Source organism: Caloenas nicobarica, chromosome 7, assembly GCF_036013445.1.
Source record: "Caloenas nicobarica isolate bCalNic1 chromosome 7, bCalNic1.hap1, whole genome shotgun sequence".
NCBI lineage: Eukaryota > Metazoa > Chordata > Aves > Columbiformes > Columbidae > Caloenas > Caloenas nicobarica.
This window is the reverse complement of record NC_088251.1, coordinates 4078820-4101170: the sequence shown is the minus strand read 5'-3', so window position 1 is coordinate 4101170 and position 22351 is coordinate 4078820. Positions and strand designations below refer to the sequence as shown.

Sequence of the window (22351 nt, the reverse complement as noted above, 5' to 3'; positions counted from 1 at the left end):
TTTATTTGGACTAGCGCCGATAATAGCCCGGGGATTTTCCAGACAGCAGAGTCTCTGCTCAGATTTCTCCAAACAAGCCCAAGCAGACGGACAGAGAGGGGCAAGGAGGGAAACAACAAGCGAAGCGGGTTCGTTCTGGTCACCTCTTACCTGTGCCACATTAGCATCCAGCCTGTGAAAACAGGCTGCCTGAAGGATGAAAATAAAAGCGTATTAACTTGCATTGGAAAGAAAAGGGGGAAAAAAGGAGCATTTTAAGCAGCGGCCCAAGTCAGCAGCTCATCCTCGACCCCCTGAGCAAGCTGAACTCTCTCCAGCTCCCGTGCTGTTTTATGGACAAAGCAGCATAAAAAGTACTATTCTCAATTATTTGGTGCAGATGTCAAGACCCCTTCCATGTGATGGTCAACACAGTAGTTTTCTGAGGCTTCTACCAGGGATTTTTAGTTACTGAGTAGTGCTGGTACCATTTTTCTTCTCATCCATTTTTTTTCCTGCTGAGGGCTGAGTGAACATTCACCAAAACCACTTTTTTTACTGCAAAAATACAGCAACTCCAACTGGTTAAGCCTCTCACTCTGGATTGAAGCACCAGAGGGAAGCCCAGGGAAAGCAGTTCCTGGGTTTAAAGAAATATTTTAATATTAACATGTAATATTTCAAGCCTCAGTGCTGTGAGCAGGGAAGCCTTTTTTCCTTCTCAGCTGCCCCCACATCGCTATCAGTCATACACATACAATTCTTTTTACGGTCCCCTTCCCACAAAAGTGCACAGCACAAGTTACGCGTTGAGACAGCACCCAGGGATGAGACTGAAGTTTATGTCACATTTTTGTATTAATAAAGACTAAAAGCAAGTCCTCAGGAGTCACAAACTCCAAAAACTCGACATCCCGCAGTAAACTCTGAGCTTACAGCTGAGCTTCTGGCTCCATCTGCTGCCAGAAAGGTGGAAAAGAGAAGGGAACAAGCAGCTACAGCCAAAAAAAAAAAAAGACACAACCAAAGCCTGCTTTTCTACTTAACTAATCCACTAGCATTGCTGTTAAAAGACAAACGAAAACCAAGATTGCTTCATCATGGAATCTTTAACAAGTTCAACATGTGAGGCTCTCTACCAGATCATGACTGAAATGTGGTTGGGTCCTATTAAGTAAGTAATCCATTTTGCTAATTTTTAACTTTAGAATGCTGTTTGATGAAATAAATGAATGTTTTCGTAGCTGAAAAGAAGCCCAGATAAAGGACAATGTCATAAGTGTGATTCCCAAGGTTGCCAGCAGGAAAGGTAACGAAAAGGCAAACCTGTATTGTATGCTTTCTTATCTCCCCACTGCTCACTATGTTGCTTTTGCCTTTTGGTGTTTCACACGGCGCCTTTAAACCTTGTGTTACATTTAATCCTAAATACTGTAATTTTCTTTTTATGCCAGTATATACATTCCATGATTTCATGCCAAAACACACACACGCTTCCCTTGCCAAAGTGCAGGGGTGCCCAGCACAATTGTGCATTATTTTGCACACAAAGCTCGCAGTGAAGCTGCCCGGGGTGCCCAGGAACGTGGCTTTGCCTCTCTGGTGCTTAAATTTAAAAAATTTCAATTACACCAGCAAAAAGCATCACCAAAGAACTGCCATTTCCACACTCGCATCTCTAATACAAAGTAAGAAAAGTCCTTGAGGAATACCAGGAAGGTACAGAAGGGGCATTCTCTGAGCTTGCTTTCTTCACCTCCTATACAGGTTTGATGCAAAAAAAAAAAAAACCCTCGTAATATTTTATGAAACATGTTGTGTTTTTCTTTGCACATTTCAGTGTGTATATTACACTAATTGGTAAATTATTTTCAGTTTGGCCTCCTCCAACTTAAACGTTGCTCAGGACCAGCATTTGGCAGAGCAATATACACTTGAGCAGTAAGTGGGACAAGTACAATCCCAAAAGCACCACATTTCTGGCACTAAGTGGGTAAGGGCACTTTAGCTGTCTACATTTTTTTGTGTTAATAAAAGCCCCAAAGAAAAAATTCTAAGGCTAATTAAAATCCCAGACAATGATACCAGAGACTGATTTACAAGCACATTAGTTACATGAGCAGCTACATTTGAGAGGTTATGCTGTGTCACTGAGTCCCAGTTTATGCTTGTGAGAAGGCAGACAAAACACAAAACACATAAAAGTCCTTTTTTTACCCTCTTTTTCTCAAAATACACACAATATATCAAGGGCAGATGATCTGATAGCCTGTAGTTTTGCCACTTTGCACACTGGAAGAGGAGCTTTGACATTTCCTTTGGCCGCTCCAGCTGTTCCTGTCACCTCAGTGACAACTGCCAAGATGTTTTTTATCATTGTTGATGCAGAGGTGAACTGGTGACAGGCTCAATGTCTGGCAAGAGAAGTCCTGGGTTCCTGTCTTCACTCCTTAAATAACAACATAATTCTGTACTTGCTCTGGCATTGAACTGTAATTAAACCAAACAATGAAAAGAAACTCCTTATATGAGCTCTGGGGACTTGAGCATCCCTAATCCTGCTCCTGAATTTCTGGGTTGCTTAGGCAGGTCCTGTGCACCCACCTCACCCAAATATTTGTGACTGTGGGTACAAAGCAGAATTGAGAGCAACCCAGAGAACTTTCATGTTAAAATAGCAAACTCATCAATTAACCAGTTGTTAAATACAGGGAATTTAGGATGACAATTTTTGACTTGCCTTCAGAAAGGCTACACATACCTTGATTTTCATAAGCTTGTCAAGGAAATTGGATTCATGAAGCAACCATAAGGTGAATAATAAGCCCAGAAATCAGTCAGCAATGCTCTGCTGCAGAAAGAGAAAAATTTCTCAAGTTCTGAGCAGTCTTGGCCTAGTAAATCTACAACCAGAAAGTGGGTTGGACAAGATCAGAGCTCAAATTGATCACCAAAAGCCAGAGAAGTATTCTCAGAAATAGAGGATGAAAGTCAGTAGACAAGATCACAGAGTTTTACATGCACATAGTTCTTGCTTACCACACAAATTAAAAATGGGGAGGAAAGAGCTTCAAAGCGGTTGTTGAAAATGGTTTGCACAAAAGGGAACACTGGCTGAGAGATAAAAATATCACGTTACTGCAGGAACACCCAAACCCCAACACTTGGGCACCAACTCCAGCACAGCACACAAGCCGCATGAAATAGCTGAGCTCTCGTCAGCCTTAGTGAATCACAGGAGAACAGAAAGGGCTCAAAAAAGCGTTGCCTCTCAGGAAAACAGACCTGAATTTTAACTAGGGAAGGAGCAATGACTGAAAGATGAACAATAACAAACTTTAGGTATGTAAAAGGCTGTTGCCAGGAAAATAACCTGTTCCCTGTGGCCTGAGGGACACTATAAAGGACATTAAGAGAGACAAGTGGAGAATATGGTAGGAGACCCACTAACAGTGAGGACAGGTAAGCACAAAATAAAATAAATACAGGAGTCTTCTGCCCTACAGCCCTTCCAGGCATCAAGGTGAACAGTGACAGAACTGGAATTTGGGGAGGGGGAAGAGATCTAATAACAGCCTTAGTCCTGGCCAGCCCTATTACTCCACAAAAGGAAACTTTTTGGCTGCTGAGGATTTTGGGGGCTTTCCATTCTTTCAGTTATTTCACTCCTTTGCAATCAGATTACAGAAATGCCAAACTTCCTCAGCAACACCTTTCTGCGTCTACTTCATATTCTTAAGACTAACGGTCCCAATGACACATCAACCCTTGGAACAACAAGGCCTTTCCAAATTGACGTCTCATTTCATCCACAGCAGACGACCGCTCAATTTTGCCTCACCCAAAACAAGGTAAAAAGTTCTGTGACCCTAACAAGCAGATTGCTTTATTTCCGTAAACTAAAATTGCCTTTAAAATACCACGGGATTATTCAACTGTTCTAATTACAAACATGTGACTGCATTTAACCCCTGTGCTCGGCAAAGGGAACATTTTGCATTAACGGCAATTAATCAGGGTTTAATCTCAGCTAAAACCAGCTCAGTTAAGAAACATGAAAAAAAAAACCAACCTAGTACAAGAATAGCAGCCAACTCCGCAATTTCATGCAGAAAACTAAATTGGCAGCGTCCAAAGGCACCAAAACACAGGACGACTCATCCTGTAAAAAAGCAGAGAAGCTTCCACATAGAGATGGATGGAAATACACAGACTGTGGGGCTTGCTCTTTTTGAATACACTGTGTATTTCAGCTGCACATTATTTTTTTTAATGCAAGGCATGTTTTGATATAAACATCCAGATTATAGAAAGTTTTATAGCAGTAAAAACACATCTATATGCTTAGATCTATTTTACAAGATTGCAAAGCCAAACACTGAGACCAGGCTTGAAAACAGCATCTCGTCATACAATCAAAATATTGTACACACAGAACACAGCTCCATGTTCGCCAAGTTCATCAGCATCAACACCCAGTTTGTCAAACCTTCAGCGTTGGAAGTTTCTTCTAGTTACAAATGAGAAACAGAAATTCATCCATAATGACAAGTGCTTCCACCCTACAGACATCTCACCGAGGGGCAAAAATACTGAATGTTGTTTTTGGAGTCATATGAGAGTGTAAGACCACCCTTACTAAAACATATATAAATTACACTTTGAACTTTGGCCAAGACTTTCAACACTTAACAGATTTCTAGAGAAAACTCCCTCCCTTCTGGCTCAACTGTACAGTAGGTACATGACTACATGACCAGAACCTCTCCACTTTATTTCCAATTATTCCAAGATTGGAAACTCTTCAAATAAAATCATTATTTTCTTCAGAGCCATTATATTAATAGTTTGCAGACATAGCTACGTTTTAAAAGTCCTCTTAGATAAAAGGAATAAGAGATGCTTCCTTCAAGAGCCGGCCTTCATCGCACGGTTTCCAACGCACCCCCTTGGGTCAGTCAGCAGATACACTTTAAAAGCCATGTGTTCAGAACGACAGAATGGTCTTATGAATTATTTCAATGCACTCTCTGATTTCATCCTCCTTAATGACAAGCGGTGGTGCCAGCCGAATGATATCGCCATGCGTGGGTTTGGCAAGAAGTCCATTATCACGAAGCCGCAAGCACACCTTCCAGGCATCATAGTCTGCAATTTAATGGAAAAAGAAAAATAAGGTGTTTACGCTACAGCAGAAAAAGTGGCGAAACTGTAGCACATGGGGACAGATTGTCAACTGTTTGCTGTCTGGCAGGGAAAAGATGAAGCGTGTTCACAAATGGTCACTCCAGAGCAACTCCCTGGAATCGGCAGTGAACATGCAAGTCTGCTGCAAACCTGCAGTTTGTCTGAAGGGCCTCACAAATTTGCCTCCAGTGCACCAAGTTTTGCTCCTTCCCAGCTGAGGGTTTGTTTAGATGTAGCAATAAATTTAAAAGAGGGAGGCATGCAAAGGGGAGGCAAGAGAACACCTGGACAGGACTTCAGACAAGATCACATTTCTGCCTGGATTTCGTGCATCCCGTGCACATCTTGGGAAATCACACCACCTCCCAGCAGCATTTTGCCACTTGGCATATTCATGACAAAAATAATCATCTGCTCTGGCTTCTAAGCAGTTTTCTGATATAATTCAAGGTGTTAATCCCTAGAAACTTGTTCTCAGTCATGACCTTTTTCCTTCCTTGTACCCCCCTGTATTCATTGTACTCTAACTATCTGGAACAACCAACCTTGGCCAATTCTTCCCTAACCTGACAGAAACCAGCTCTGCAGATGTGGCCAGTTTTCTGTAGGTGAGGAGACAAAGGGTATTTTTTGGAAGCTACACTCACATCAGGGTTAAACATTATCACATCGTAAAATAACTCAAATTATTAAAAATAACTGTTTGGACATACTTGCTAAAAAAAACCCCTATTTTTAATATCACAGTCACTTGAATAAATTTTCAGTAGGTACTACAGTACTATAGCCAAGATCTGAACCCAAACATGATGCCTATAAACCATCGCCCATACTCCATTAACACAGTTCCAATTTAAATTAAAAATATTTTTCCCATGCTATGGTTGTGCAGTTGATTATACTTCCTTACCTTTTGTTTCCCGAATTACAATTGCATTTAAAAGTCCTTTCCCTCTTACGCAAGTTACAATATCAGACGGTGTCTTCATGAGCTCATTTCTCAGTATGTTACCCATTATTTCTGCATTTTTAGCCAACTCTTCCTCTTCAATTACCTAAAGGGAAGTCAGACCTACAGTCAACCAAAGCACACTGCATTTGTTTTATATACCATGCTGGAACGGATGACAAATGACATTACAATTGCTGAGATACAAAAGCTGCTGCATCCAAAGTGTCACTGCAAAGGCTGCACATCCAAGCAGATCAGTACTAAGCCTTTATTCATTCATGTTTACAAGGAACAATAATCTCTTTGAAATTTTACTCTAAATTAGCTGCTTTTCATTTGCCATTATTTACAAGTAAACAGTAAATCTCTGAAGATTCAGTCTGTCCACATCCACATATTGGGTAATGATGAGGCTTTCCCAGTGACTTGTATTAAATGCAGTCAATTATGCAGTCACAGAATAATTAAAATAGAGACTCTGGACAAGACATTTTGCTATCTTCTGTTTGAACTCCAGTAGCGTATACGTGTTACCAAGCTCACAGAGTAATATGGTATAGGAAAATAAGCCAATTTTAAAATGTCTTTGTGAAATTAGTGAAAATATTTGAATGAATTTACATAAGTGTCTTGAAACTTCCTGTAGATAAATTTTATTTTGTCATTTAAGACATTTAGACCATAAACCACACAGAAATTAGGACACGTTTCCAGTAAAGACTTGAGAATTTGGTCTGTGATCTAAGCAGTTGACCACTACCAATTTTCCACTCTTACTTAAAGCTAGATTTCTACTTGCAATGTAACAAATTATATCATTAAAGCAAAGATCATGTCAGTGTGACAGCCTTTTTTCCTTTGGGCTCCAAATCTCTGTTACTACACACAAACCTCCAGTGCTGCCATTGCAATGCGGCAAGCTAAGGGATTTCCTCCATACGTAGATCCGTGTTCCCCTGGCTTGATGGTCAGCATAATCTCATCATCACACAGTACTGCTGAGACCTGAAACAGGAAGGTCGGCTCATTAATTCAGAACAGTAAACTTCAATATCTCAGAGTAAACTTTTTCTCAGGGCTCAGGAAAGGATAATTTTCAGCCCATGGCGATATACTACATTTAGATTCTCAGTTCTGTACAGAGGAGAACGCACCTGATAATCACATATCAGCTTAATCCCTTACATACACATAGCTATAGGGGTAACATCTCTAACTACAGCTGAGGGGCATTTCTCCAAACTGAATGTTATTTCAAGAGTTTAAGCTTCAATACTCTGTTTAAAAACTCAGAAATACCTTAAATTGGCCAAAAGAGTTCAAGGCATGTTGTAATTTCCAGCCTAAGCAGCAGAAATTTAAGTCACACCAAGAGGATAAAATCAGTTGTGTGGGCAGGCCAAACAAGTGAAATAATACCAGTTGTTCAGAAATAGCTTTATGATAGAAGTTTTAACACATATTAGTATTTTTTTTCCTTTACAGAATTCATCTAGATATTAATCACAGCAAGACTGCGATAAACTAACCCCCAGAGAGAGTACAAAAGACTAACCAGTGATCCCAGAACGAAAAGCTGACCACTGGACACTTATTTTCCTGACAGGATAATATAAAACTGAAGAAAAACAGAGATATACCAAATTTATTCAATTAATTGACAAAGGCCAAAACACCTAAAAATCACCAGCCTAATAAGATGGCATCTAATAACCTGGCACCCAAACAAGTCAAGTATCGACAGAGAAAGTTCAGGACACTGTATAGCCATATAAAGGTAATATTATGTATTCTATAACTTTCTTATGCGTCTCTCGCAGGTTGGACTATCTGGGTCATAAATCATAGTTAATCCCCTAAATTGCAATTTTCAAGTACAACAAACATCGGATTTATTGTTCTTCCAACTCTAGATTTTCAGTGTTTATTTACTTAAAAATTGTGATTCAACAAATGGATATTTCTTTGTTACTCACTGGATATAAGCCACCAGAAAGGGCCTTTCCAAGAAGAATCAGATCAGGTCTCACATTTTCATGGTCAACAGCCAGCATCTTCCCTGTTCTGGCTAAACCAGTCTGTATTTCATCAGCAATAAACAGAACCTTGATAGAGACAAAAAGAAGAAAAATCCACACGTGGAGAACGATTTCCACTCCCATTCCGAACTCAATTCTAACAAGACCGCATAATTGCACACAGTAAGTGAAAAACCTTCCAGTTGCAAGTAGACACAAATATTATATGAAATGTGAAGCTACTTACAAGTGAATATACTGTCCTCTCTCCGATATCTTTAGCATATTCTTTTCTAGGTAAGGCATAGTCCACACAGGGTTGGACAATGTCCAACTAAAATCTCTTTGTGATATTACAATGAGTGGGATTTCCAAAAAGTTAGGGTTCATCTATCTTTACTCTCAATGCATCATTCGTACGCTGACCTTTGGAAGCTGCTGAAAAATGCCATTTTAGCAGCTCTGCACATCTGATGTCTAAGTGTCTAAATAATTCTGAGAACCTAAATACAAGGTTTTGATATTGTTTTCCTAAGCAGCACTATTGTCATATACTACTATTTGTAAAGTAGCTTTTTTTTTCCTGAGGTATCACAGCAATAATGAAGAAAACTTTATTAATTATATGTCAATACCTTCCTAAGAAGGTAAAGAAGGAATTATGAATAGCACTTAGAAATTAAGAATCAGAATCCTATTGGAACAGAGATCACTGACTTTTAAATCAAACAGGCAACACCAAGGGAACAAAAAGCTGTATATCAGCAGACTTTTTTGTTGTTTTTCTTACTAAGGATGTGGTCTGGGCCTGTGGGAGACGCTGACCAAGTAATAAGGAATTAGGCAGCACAGCAGTCTGCCTGTGAGAAGTAGCAGTACCCAAAGACAACTGAAGGACATGGAAATATACATAACACACATCTTCCCACCCTTCCAGAGACACCGAATGCAAGTCTAATTCAGTGTGACTTCACTAGCAGAGAACAGAAATTATGGACCAGACAGTCTGTTTTCAAATCTAAACATTTCTTAGTAGAATTCAGACTGGACATAATATTCAGAATAGGAGTCAGAAATGTAGTATGAAAGAGAATCTGAGAAAAAAGTCAAACAAAAAGATCTCTGCTCTTCAGAGATCTTAAAAGAACATTCATCAGCATATGACCATTCTCTTCAGTGTCTTATTCTGTGACCCTTTACTTCTACTAATTCTTGGTAGCACTTATGCACTCCAGCAACAAGGTCTCTTGCTAGCCATGGTAGAACCACTGCAATAATGGGCTTCTGGCCCAAGGAACTTGGATTATGAAAAAGAAATTAAAAGTTAAATTATTTAAAAACAAATGCGGTTTCGAGAGCATTCATTACAAATGTAAATCAGTAATGGCAGTAAGATACAGTGAAAAAAATGTGCACTGCTAAGAAGTACGTCCTGGTAAAGTATTGTCAGAAAATATGAGAAGTATCTCTACCCTATTCCACTGGAAGAAAATGTAATTAAGCAGTATATCAAGTCCTGTACCTCGCATACAAGGATGACCTTACAAGATATGCCAGTAAACACAGTGTGTAATGTTTAAGACACCTTTTTTTACAGCCAATTCCTTACATTGTGTTTCGTGCAGAGGTCCCGCACTCCTGTGAGATAACCTTGGTCAGGAACAACCACACCTGCTTCACCTTGAATTGGTTCAACCATGAAAGCTGCTACATTGGGATCTTGAAGGGCTCGCTGGAAAAATGGACATATGGAGAGGAAAGACACAAAGAAAAGGCTTTTAGGTCAAATTTAGAAAATATGGAGATTAATACATGTAGGAGAACTTAGCTCTAAACCTGGTGTTACACCTCAAATGATAACAGTATTCATGTCAGGCTGTTATCCCTGAGTGCCATTTCAGTTCCAACACAGAAGCCTATGTCACTATTCACCTCCAAAAATCAGCTGGTGTGCTTGCTTGGGAAATTACAAACCTTAAAAACTGCAAACCCAGACAAACAGATTATCGGATCAGTCCACAGATTACCTCAGAAATACACTCAGTTTTGCGTTACCCCATACAAGACAAATAATTACTCAACGCTTCCCCAGTACACCTCAAATAAAAAGGAATGAAGCCTCTCCAGAACAATTTTGTCACCTTAAAGCAAAGTCCACAGCTACATTCTTGCACCATCAAGTTCTAAAAGGTTTAGAAATCCACGAGACTCAAGAGATATAATAATCCCCAGCATGAATTTACTACAGGTTTTCTCAGTATTGCCCCATAAACAGAACAGATTCAGTTAACAGTCTGATGGACATGGATCTGAATTTCAGGTCTCCAGGACGCATTCAAAGCCTCGATAAAGTTGGCTGAAAGTCACTAAATACTTACAGGGCTTTCACAATGGGCAACCTTGCGCAGGTTCAAATCTGAGTAAGCTTTTCCACTCTGCAAATATAATAGACTGAGAGACCTTTTTTTTCTCCTAACCAAACTCAAGCATCTCTGTGCCATAAACCCTCCAACCTCCACAGACGATCCACTTGCACTAAGCAGACCCGACAGAGGACAAACCAACTTGTCACTCATGGAGACAATGTACCCAGATGATGGAAAAGTGGTGACACCAACGTTCCTAGTGCTTCAGGACTATCTGTGTTTGGCTGGAACCCTCTTGCCTCCAAGGACCCTACAGGTGCCAGGTCCAGCAGCCTACAGGTGCCATCAAGCACCATCTACCCTGTAAACCTAAGCCCACATTATGAGGGTGGGAAATTTTCAATTAATCAAGGTCAACTCTTCCCAACAGCTTGACAGGCTGCATCTCAGAAAACCCAGGGAAATGCAGAATCACTAGTGTTTCAGTAGCTTAAGTGAAACACCAGTTCAGCGTGGTTTTAAGGATGCTGCGAAACTGGAAAGACTTGTTTGCGACTGCAGTGGATCCTGGTCATCTGGTTATGGAAGAACACACAGCGTTTCTGAGGCAAGTAGGTAAAGATATTTGTTTCAGAATCCAAGTCCTGACTTTGGAATATATGTTACCAATCTGATCTCACTGTTTATCTGCTGTTTTCCTTTTGTACCTTGGACATATTAGTTACATGGGAAACGAAACAGATTGTGTGGTTTTCCTTTTACATCCTAAAGCAAAACTGAAAATCAAAACCAAAGCAGACTTTAGACGCATTTTCTACATGTAATTATAACATATATATTTCTTATATATATATCTAGATATATACATCTTCATGTCAAATCACATATTTCAAAGGATAAACTTCTGATCTTCCAAAGAGACACCATAAAGTGATTTCTTACAAGAGAACCAAAATTGTCAAATACCTCAAGAGCTGGTAGGTCATTGTATGGGATCACTTCAAAACCTGGCATAAAGGGTCCAAATCCATCATAGCTGGATGGGTCAGTAGAACTAGAGATAGCAGACATGGTTCTGCCCCAGAAGTTGCCAGCTAGAAAAAAAAAAATAAAAATAAAGTGGGGGATTGTTACAAAACAGATGAAGAGACAGAACAGTTTATGGGACATCACACTTTCCATTTGGAAATGCATTTTAAGAGTTGTCTGGCATTAGAATGTTAGCATCCTTCTAATAATTGTTAGCATTTTACATTGATGCCATAAATATATTATATTGCTATATCAAAACCAAAAGAAAGTTATACTGTAAGACCTGGCAAGTATACAAAATAATTTCCATAAGCTTTGTTAGTAGTCTGAAAGATCGAAACCACCTCAGAAATATAACATCTTTTGAACAAACAGGTGCAGCTTTTACATAAACATTACTCATTAAATGTAGAAAAAAATAAACACCACTCAGAATTGAGGTCCTAAAAACAAAGCTGCCAGCAAGCCTACGTCAAAATATACATTTCTGTGCATTTCAAAGGCCCAGGAGAAGCCATTCACATTGGTAAAAACATTGTGACATTGCACTATTTCATATAGAAACATCAGTTAAAATGTCTAGGAACTAACTATCACCAAGACTGTGATATATTCATTTTAATATTTCGGTTAAATCAACATACTCTCAGCTAATCACTAATAAGGTACTTAATAAGACTAAGGAAGATTAAAGGTTCAACACCTTCGCAGCATTACAAGCCTTTTCTTTCTTTCCCCCCCAGATTCTTTGTCCAACTGCGATCCCAGGGGCAGAGACTGTTCTCAATGCACAGGAAATCCTGAAGTCAATTAATACTGACGCAGCCGGCTCCAGGCACCGAGGTAAATAGCATTACAGTGCTGCTCGCAGCACAACAATCCCTGCCACGCTTTGCCGAGGCACATGCTTGTCACCTCAAGGTTATGTCGGTGCATCCTCTGGATCCTGAAATAAAGACCGAATGGCACAAAGCGTGGCCGTCTGTCTGCAGACAGCTGTCTGTCTGCCCCTTCGCGCTCCAGTCTCCATGCTGGCTCACTATTGAACACAGAATCGACATCAAAATCTCCAGACTGATGTTTAAAGCCATTTTTTTTGTTCTGACCCTAGCTACCCAAGAGAGCTTTTTTCTCCCAAAACGCTGGCTTATGTCAAGAAAAGGACTGCTATTTTTTTTTCCAGCTACTTGGCACATAATTATATATTGTGGTTAAGGGGAAGGGATCATAAAAATGGAGAGCATATCCAGTTTATCAAGAAGAGAAAGCACTTACTAAAAGTTAATTGACTGAAGAGCAAAACAAAATATATATGGAAGGAAGGAGGGAGAAATGCATTTGCTCAAAGAATCCCTAGAAGAAAGAAAAAAATATCTAATTGGTCCTACAAACCATAGTGCAATATTCAACTATGAATTTCAATTTATAAACACTGCCTAATGACAGCTTATGGTTCAGCTGCTATATGTTCCAAAAGTCAAAAATCGTATTTGCAGCTGTAGCAATTACAAAATATTTAAGTAGTAAGCTTTATTCTGGAAGGTTTTATAAAATCCAGAACCACTTAAAAACATTAGAACTGACAAAAATACTTCACCTATAACCACAGAACACCAAATGTAAGTTATTTGAGTTAGACTTTTTTTTAAGCAAAGTACAATAGTCTCTTCAGGAACAGCTCACTTCTCCCTGTTACAGAGCCAAGCAGAGCAGGCAGATAAAGCGAGGCAGTACACCATGTATTATATGTAATCAGGACTTCCCACTGTTTATTTTAGCAATATTGCTTTCACTTTCATGATATCATCAAGATTACAATATGGCTTTACTGGGTTTACCTTAAGAATGCTGAAGAAAACCACTGGTAGGGGAAGCCTAAGAGGGAAGCGGGTTTAACTCAACTGTGAAATTTATGAGAGAGGTGGCAGCAATTGAAGAACAAACTCAAAGGAAACATATATGAAAAAAATCAACTAATTAGGAATAAAAAGCAGTTAAAAGAGGAAAGAGGACTTAATGCACCTTCCATAGGACTTCAGGCAGCCATTCATCATTTTTGACAACTAAAAAGGTGAAGTAGTACAAATAATCTCCACTTCATACATTCAATTGCTGTTTATAAAGCTTTATAAACCACCATATTAACTATAGTTTCCTTCCTAGATTTAAGTTCATTGTTGCATTTCCTGCGCAAAACCAGACATTATCAGCAGCTCCTGACAATGCACAACTGTCCTCATTACCTGTCGATGCATATGATTCCACGAGGGAGAATATACGAAATCGATTTGTCATGGGAATTACATCCATACCTCTAGCTTTTACAATCAATTCTGTTAAGATCACATGTGTTTCTTAAAGGACATTACTTTTTAAAAGATGTTTAGAATTCATTGTAGCTATTTAAGGTTAAAATCAACTAGTCAGAAGCATGCACAGAATATTTTGTCAACAGAATATATTTAAGATTGAACCTCACAATTTAGAAGGAGGCACTTTGAGAACCTTAAGGTCCTGCAAAGACTGTTGTAGCCACAACAGTATTTTTTTTAATCAGAATCAGCAACAGCAGATATGCGAGTACAGTCTGTTAAAAGATTGAGATCTTGGCTTAGACTATTAAAATGTCAAAGGGTGCAGAGACCTTCAATATGCTTGCTTCAGTGAAAAAATAACAAAAAATCCGAACAAACACATTAAGAATACAGCAAAGTAATCACCACAGCTCCAGAAGAAAAGAGCCAGTGTCTACAGCTCTCTTCCTCTTCAATCCCTCAACTCGTAACACACATTTAACATACCTGCAAAAATAATTTTTGCTTTATATTTTGGGATTCCTTTCACTGTGTAAGCCCACTTGCGAGCCAATTTACAGGCAGTTTCTCCAGCTTCCACTCCTAAAACATAAAGCAATCTCATTATCGCACTTATACAAAACAGGCCATCGATGCAGTACCAAATATTACAAAACCATTGAATCTCACAGATAAGAAATAAAATGGAAATATATATTTTTTTTACCTGTGTTCATTGGAAGAACTTTGTTATAATTGAACATTTTGGTGACAAACTCCTCGTATTCGCCAAGTACATCATTGTAGAATGCTCTAGATGTCAGGGTCAGTTTTTCAGACTGAGCTTTCAGAGCGTTCACGATCTTTGGGTGACAGTGGCCTTGATTAACAGCACTATAAGCACTCAGAAAGTCAAAATACTTTCTACCTTCAACATCCCACACATAAATACCTAGAAATAGAAAGGTACGGTAAATATACAAAATAAAAGAAAACCTGAGGTAATACTAAATGGTATAAGCTAATAGTTATAGTGCACCCTAGTCAAATATAAACTGTATTCTCACTGTTCCATAGAGCATACCAGAAAGGTACTCTAACTGCAAAATAAACATTTGATAAGGGGAGCAGGAGTAACAAACTAATACAGTACAAATAAATGCCCAATGAGGAATCAATAAAAGACGCACATCCCACCTACACCACTCAGGGAAACCTAAATAAAATACCTTTTCCTTTCTCCAGAGCAACTGGTAGTGGGTGGTAATTGTGGGCACCATATTTAGCCTCACGCTCAAATATGTATTCAGAGGATACAGGTCTTTGAATGGTTTTTTTGGTGGCAACTGAGGTAGCAGAACCCAGTGAGCTGTGAACACCTCGGCAGAGAACAGCAACGCTCTGAGGGCGGGTTAGCTTGGAAAACATCATTGACTTCAGGTATGCTGTTACAGATCTGGGAAAAAAAAAAAAAAAAAAAAAAGTTAATAATTAGCACTAAGAGTACTTCAGAAGAAATGTATGACACAATTGAGGTGGCTTTACTGCCAGGGTTACAAGTTTCTCAACTCTTTTGCAATTCAATGAAGAAAGCTGATATGAAGTATAATGAATGTGGTACTAACTTCAAATAAGTTTGTTGTTTTGTTTTTCTATTTTAACGTACACTCACAGTAACGGAAAGGAAACTAAAATGTGTGATCTATCAAGGCTATGAACTAGTCACATCATTTTTCCTGTAACAGTGTTCCTTTTCCACTGTGCCTTAAATTATGACTAGATTTATTAATAGAAACTGCAATAAGAAAGGTAATTTTATCAGACTTCTTGTGCTACTTAAATGCCTTTTGTCTAACACAGATTTCCGTGAGTTAATCTTGTCACAAAATCAGAAAGTAAATAATATAATACTGGAAAGTAGCACCTGACCCAAATAATGTTTAGCTGATAATATTACCGAATTTCATAAAGGACTGATTAGTTTTAGCAGAGGTCAGCTTTAAAAAGCAAAATTTGTGACCTTTTCATATAAATTGCATTCTTGATGTTAAAACACTCTAAGGCACTCACTGTCAGTAGCATTTTAAGACCTTCAAAAGTAGATGGAAAGTAACAGTATGTCAAATATTAATGACTGTTATAGCACCCTGTATTTTCTTAGTAAAATCCAGGGATATGCCCTTGTACTGTTAGCAGCCAAGTGTAATCTGAGGGTAGAGTTTCATGACACAAATGCACGAGCGTTTCCTCCCTGTCTTCACCTCCGTCAACATAAAGATATAGAACAGTCCCAGAGAAGACATTTGCTTTAGCAAGACCAAGAGTTATCAGAGCTCAAGATTCTTGCCTTGCAGAACATCACACTTAGAAACGACAAAAGGTATCAGCCCAAAGGGAAGATCACAGATTACAATGACAATTACCCCGTTTATCAAACACAACCTCCCTTGTAACACACTGCACAGCAAACTGAAAAGCTAAGAAACCTTGACACTGGGACACTACTTAGCAACAAAAGTATATTGTAAAACTTAACCAAAATGTACTTATTTAATATCAACAGGAGAACATAGGCATGTTTTACACAAGGGTGCTGTTATTTCAGGCTGCTTGCAGAGACAGAAATATTAAGTCACAGATTTATTCTAAATTTATTTTGGATGTGTCACCATAAACAGAGCAGCATTTCTTTCAGCAGGCTCCTCAGATATTACATTGCTTCCCCCCAGTTCTAAGCAAAGCCAGGCGGCTATTTTCTGCACCTACTGAATCAGCTCGCCCATCCAAGTCTTTCAGAAGAGTCAATAGTCTCCCTTCCAGCACGAGATGATCAGCAGCTTCTCATCTCTGGGCATTTTACCAGCCATCATCAATGCCATGTCTTACTTTGCAAGACTGTTACTCAAAGCTTTTGCAAGTTAAAAAGACAAATACTTCTCTGTGCAAGAAAAAATGTTGGCAGGAACTCAGGTCAGCTGCACCACTTGAAATTACAACTTGCTTTACTCCTACAATTTAATCTGTCTGTGACACTCTGGCCCCTGGCACACCTCCATAGCAGAGCAGCTAATTCGTTAACAAGCTTCTGTATTTTTGGAGATTTTCCAGATGTTCCCGAAATGAAAGCTGTAAAGAAATGAAACTCTCCTCTGCCTGTATCAGAGAGCTACCCCTCTGCACAAAGAATTACAGACTACCCATTTGAGGTTCTTCTTTTACTTCTGGTTGGAAAATCTTAATCAGAAATTTTTAAAAGGGCTTTCCTGTCCATGAGGAGAAATGTCCTGCAAACTACACTAGTGAGGCCACATCATTTTAGCCGAGGTGTGGAGGATTATGTGGAGTAGGGCTGAGCGAAGCTGAGAATTACAGATGCATCTAGAGCTAAAAAGCGAAGAAAAATCTGGTTTCGATGATCAGCAACACAAGATGAATAGAAATTTCATGAAAGAGGAGGAGCACAATAAGGGAAAGAAAAAAAAAAAAGAAAAAAAAAAGCAAACCACACACTTACTGCCAACTTTGAGGAAGTGAGAAATATGATCATGTGCTGCAACATGCAATACCAGAATCAGAAGCCAGGGCATTTCACCAAGTGAAAAAAGTCTTGCATCAGAACAGAAAAGCTACTCAAAGCACAGCTGGAAAACATACTTGAACAACTTTGCTCAACTGTTGAGCAAGAATATCCAGTCCAGAGCCTGCAGACCTCACATGTAAATTGAATGGTTGTATATACCCAATCCTTGACGTACATGGAAATACACCCCAAGGTAAATAGCATCTATTATCAAACACATGAAAAAAACCCCACTCGGATTCATGTTTATACAGAAGAATCCGTACCACATCGCAGCCTTTACCAACTGTATACAAAGGGAGTGAACATTCAAGAGGACAAGCTATAGCAGGCGCGTATCAGCCTGGACATGCCAACCTACCTTTTCAGACTAGTCTCACATCACAAACAGCCCAGGACCCAGTCTGGCAGCCAGGAACAAGCAAGCAGTGAAATACCAGGCCCCCCACTCCACACAGAATCCCAGAATGTCAGGGACTGGAAGGGACCTCGAAAGCTCATCCAGCCCAATCCCCCCGCCGGAGCAGGAACACCCAGATGAGGTTACACAGGAAGGTGTCCAGGCAGGTTGAAATGTCTGCAGAGAAGGAGACTCCACAACCTCCCTGGGCAGCCTGGGCCAGTGCTCTCTCCACCCCTCAGCGAAGGCAAAGCCAGGATCCTGGGGACACCACCCTGGATGGGAGCAGGGCTGAGAGCGGGCACAGAGGAGAACGCTGGATCTCTGGCACTGGGACCTGCCCGCCCCCCGGGCCGAGGCTCCGCACCCCCGGCTCCATGGCCTGCCCACCCCCCGGGGAGAGCCTCCGCACCCCCAGCTCCGTAGCCTGCCCGCCCCCCGGGGAGAGGCTCCGCATCCCCGGCTCCCCGCACAGCAGCAGCGCCCGGGGGGGACGGGCAGGCGGCGGCCCAGCCCCGCAGCGGGTCTGACCCGCTCCGCGGTTAAGCGCTCCCGGCCCCGCCGCAACGCCTTGCCCCGGGAGGCAGCCCGAGCCCTCCCGTTGCCTTGGCAACGGGGCCTGCTGCGGCCTCGCCCCCACAACCGCCGTCCCGCCGCCGCCGCGGGCCGGAACCCGAGGCAAGGCGGCCCCGCGGGAGGCAGGAATAGCCCCCGCGGACCGGACCGGACCGGACCGGACCGGACCGGACCGGGCCGCCCCACAGCGCTGTACCTGCCGGCTGCTGCTTCTCTGCCCGGAGCCCGCGGCGAAGAGGCGGAGGCAGCCCCGCGGCAACTGTCACCGCTCCCCGCCCCGCCGCACGCCACGCCCCTGCCCGCCTGACGTCCCGCCGCTACCCACCGCCGATTGGCTACCACCGCAGATTGACGGCCTCCACCCCCTCGCCCCTCCCACTCCCCGTGCGGCGGCACCCCCGCGCTCAGCCAATCAGGGTGGGATGCCGCCACACCCGCGCGCCGAGGCCCCGCCCAGGCGGCCTCTGGCTCCGTTCCCTCAGAGCCGCCGCCCGCCCGTCCCGTCCCTCGGCTCTGCCGAAGTGGGCCTCGGGGACGATTTTTGCAGCCATAGAAATCCCAACCCCTTCGGGAGGCCGAAGCCCCGGCCCTGCGAGCTCCGTGGGCCGAGCTGTCGCCGCCCAGGCGGCCCCTCCGCAGTGCCAGGCGGCCCTTGGCTGGGAAATCGCTGTGGTAAAAGGGCCAGGATGGAAAAATTTTGAGAGGGACTGAGGAGACATTACTGGAAATGAGAAGTGCGGGGAATGATTGTGGTAACTCAGCTGCTGCTCGCTGCCCTGCGGCCTCCCTCAGGATAGTGGCGTCTGCGAGGCCTTGCTGACCCTGTATCTCATGAGAAGAGCCACTGTGAGGATAGTAGAAGTGGATCTGTGCGTGAACTTTTCCCTGCTTCTTTTATACTTGAGAATCTGTGGCTTACAAAAATAAAAAAGTCAGGGATTCATGAGCCAGCAGTGTGCCCTGGCAGCCAAGAGGGCCAACAGCTTCCTGGGTGCATCCAGCACAGCGTTGCCAGCCGCTCGAACCGCTCTGCTCTGCTCTGGTGCGGCCTCAGCTGGGGCACTGTGTGCAGCTCTGGGCGCCACAGGATAAAAAGATATTAAGCTGCTAGCGAGTGTCCAGAAGAGGCCATGAAGTTGGTGAAGGGTTTGGAGAGGAAGCTGTGTGAGAAGCGGCTAAAGTCACTTGGTTTCTTCAGCCTGGAGGAGACTGAGGGGAGACCTCATCGCAATCTACAGCTTCCTCACAAGGGGAGGAGGAAGGGTAGGCAGCGAACTCTTCTCTTTAGTGACCAATGACAGAACCCGAGGGAATGGCAAGACAATGTGCCAGGGGAGGTTCAGGTTGGACATGAGGAAAAGGTTCTTCACCCAAAGGGTGCTGGAGCACTGGAACAGGCTCCCCAGGGAGGTGTCACGGCCCCAACCTGACAGTGTTCAAGAAGAGACTGGACAACGTCCTCAGACACATTGCGTGAACTGTGGGGTGTCCTGTGCAGGGACAGGAGTTGGACTCAATGATCCTTGTGGGTCCCTTTCAGCTGAGGATGTTCTAGTAACTTCTATAATTAATTTTGCTAAAGAGTTCCTTACGTAGCTCCTGTGCAAACTGTTTGCTGCCTATGCGCTGGATGCACCACCTTGTGCCAAAGTTCCTCCAGCGTGGTACGGTGCCAGGAATGGGCTGCTGGTCTGATAGCATGGTGTTGATGGAGCTCCGATCTTCACACCCTGCTGCCTTTGGAGGGAAAGAGGTCTACAAGGTCTGCTGCAGGAGGGCCCAGCGTGCTCTTACACAGAGCTGGGAGGCAGCAGGTGAGCAGGGACAGGCTGCAACCAGCCAGCACAACCCTGACCAGGCTAAATGACACTTAGAGAGCATTTTGTAACCAGGAAAACTGGGTGTTCACAAGGAACTGTGAGGTATGTTTGATAACTACATGTTTTTTAAAAAAACTACTGGTTTTAATCCAAAAGAAAAATACTGAGAGTATTTCACTTCTTATCTTACCCACCTTACTGGATGGGGGAGGAAATCCCAAAACCTCAATCTTGGCAGTGATGACTTCTGGGTGCCTCTTGCTTTTTGTCCATAAATTGTCCTGACAAGTTTATCAACACTAGAAAAGAGTTTATTTTTTCCACAAAGAAAACATGGTATTCTAGGCTGACAGTACAGAGAATTTGCATATCTTCCCCACACTAAAGCAACCCTATGTTTGAAAATATTCCTGAATCTTGACATCTCTTCTAACCAAATTGCTCAAACCTTGGATGTCAGGGAATAGCGCTGCTTATGCATTTGGAGAATACTGCCCTCAGAGAAAATTTTCTCAGTGTGCAGTCAGCTTGATGCAGCGAGGGCTGGGAGTAGAACAGATGCTACTGTGCTCTTTATAAATACACATACAGTTAGGCTCAATTTGCTAATATATTTATGTCCCTTATTAGCCTAATTCTGCCAAAGTTGAATCCAGAAAGCACCAAAAAGTTGTACCTTAGGCGCTTAATTGCGAAACACATTTCACTGTCATGTCTGTTGAATGAATACATAGTTGTACTGTGTCAAGTTTCTTAAGTCCAGCAGCAGTTATTATCTAGGAGCTATTGAAACCCCTTTATTTCTAGTTAAAGGTGTAATTTTTTTTGTGAAACTCCTAAAGTTTTAAGGCTAAGAATAAGCAGTTTGTAGTGTTATACTTGGTCCTAGTTCATCTCTGGTGTAAGGAAAAAAACACATTATTTTCATTGTCATATCCTCATATGTCTTAAATGGCCTGGTTGGACACAGGCCAAGACTTGCAATCTGTGAGATTGATGGGATTTTCCTGGGTAAGAAATGTAGGTTTAAGCATCCTTTTTTTTTTTTTCAAACTATGGTATTTAATTAATACGCTGGATAGCTTGTCAGCTTGCTGAAGTCATGCTAATGATGCCTTCCACCTATTTAGCCACAAAAATAAGATACTGGGCAATACATTCTTTTAATCTTTCATAGACTGAATTCTCACTCAACTCAAGAACAGCCTTTTACCTGCCTATAAATGCTGTTTTTCTCAAGGACACTCACTGTTTTAGATTCATCCAGCCACGCACTTTTCAGAGGAAGCAAAAAAATGTAGAAAGGACAGAACTTGTTGAAAGGGTTAAATAGCACATATTGTATGACGAAAATACACATTTGAAAAAGAATGCAAGCTAAAGGCAAGCAAGATGAATTGCTGAAGTGCTGAATCCTGGGTTCAGGCTCTGCCACATGGAGCTGGGGCCATAGCGCCCTGAGAAGTGATTTCAGAAGCCAGGCATCCAGCCTCAGTCCCAGGAAAACAGAGATCCTGTATCCAAGTGCACACTGCACATTACTGTCTGAAATGCAGAATTTCAAAAACAAACAACCCTCAAGCAAGAAAGGGCTTGCTTGCTTTTGGATTCTGCAAGGCCTGAGAAAAGTTTAGAAAAAAAAAAAGGTTTATGTGCTCAAATACATAGTCTGAAATGTATAGATACTACATGTGAATGTATTTTTTTAAAGCTGATGTGGACTGTTTCTGAGATTAAAAAATTACAAACATGAAATAACTCTCAACTGGAATGTAGTTATTCAACATAAGAGTGACTTCAAACCCCTACTTAATGTAAGCTTGATCACAGATTTATATAGGATCGGTGTAGTCCTGCTGTGACTCGCTTTCTTTCCTCCTTTGTTTTTGGCACTTATCATCAAGACACAGAAAATATCCACTTTTCTTCCTTAAATGCTATCAAGTTGGAATTTTAAGTTGTTCATATTGTGTGCAGTGGCAGCTATTACCATAGGTCATGAAGCAGTTGCTCTCAGCTAGATGTAGTATTTCCTGTGATTTTAAAAAGGAAAACAGAAGCTTAATGTGTACTATTTAGTTACCTGTAGCTATCTAAAAGACTCCACGTGACAGTAACCAAAATATGAAAAACATAAGACATGAAAT

General features: G+C 41.6%; 2 protein-coding genes across 2 annotated transcripts; one reads left to right on the top strand and one right to left on the bottom strand.

Moving 5' to 3' along the window:
* Window positions 1-4205: 4205 nt before the first annotated feature.
* OAT (ornithine aminotransferase) lies at window positions 4206-18659 on the bottom strand. The gene is made up of 10 exons (XM_065639375.1): window positions 18581-18659; window positions 15058-15284; window positions 14556-14780; window positions 14336-14431; window positions 11469-11596; window positions 9746-9868; window positions 8095-8223; window positions 7010-7123; window positions 6077-6221; window positions 4206-5127 (listed from the first exon to the last, which is right to left on the bottom strand). The coding sequence occupies exons 2-10, from the start codon at window positions 15257-15259 to the stop codon at window positions 4967-4969; spliced, it is 1323 nt and encodes a 440-aa protein (XP_065495447.1). The 5' UTR covers window positions 15260-15284; window positions 18581-18659; the 3' UTR covers window positions 4206-4966.
* LOC135990862 (proline-rich protein 2-like) lies at window positions 18186-19085 on the top strand. The gene is made up of 2 exons (XM_065638978.1): window positions 18186-18332; window positions 18396-19085. The coding sequence occupies exons 1-2, from the start codon at window positions 18186-18188 to the stop codon at window positions 19083-19085; spliced, it is 837 nt and encodes a 278-aa protein (XP_065495050.1).
* Window positions 19086-22351: the final 3266 nt, after the last annotated feature.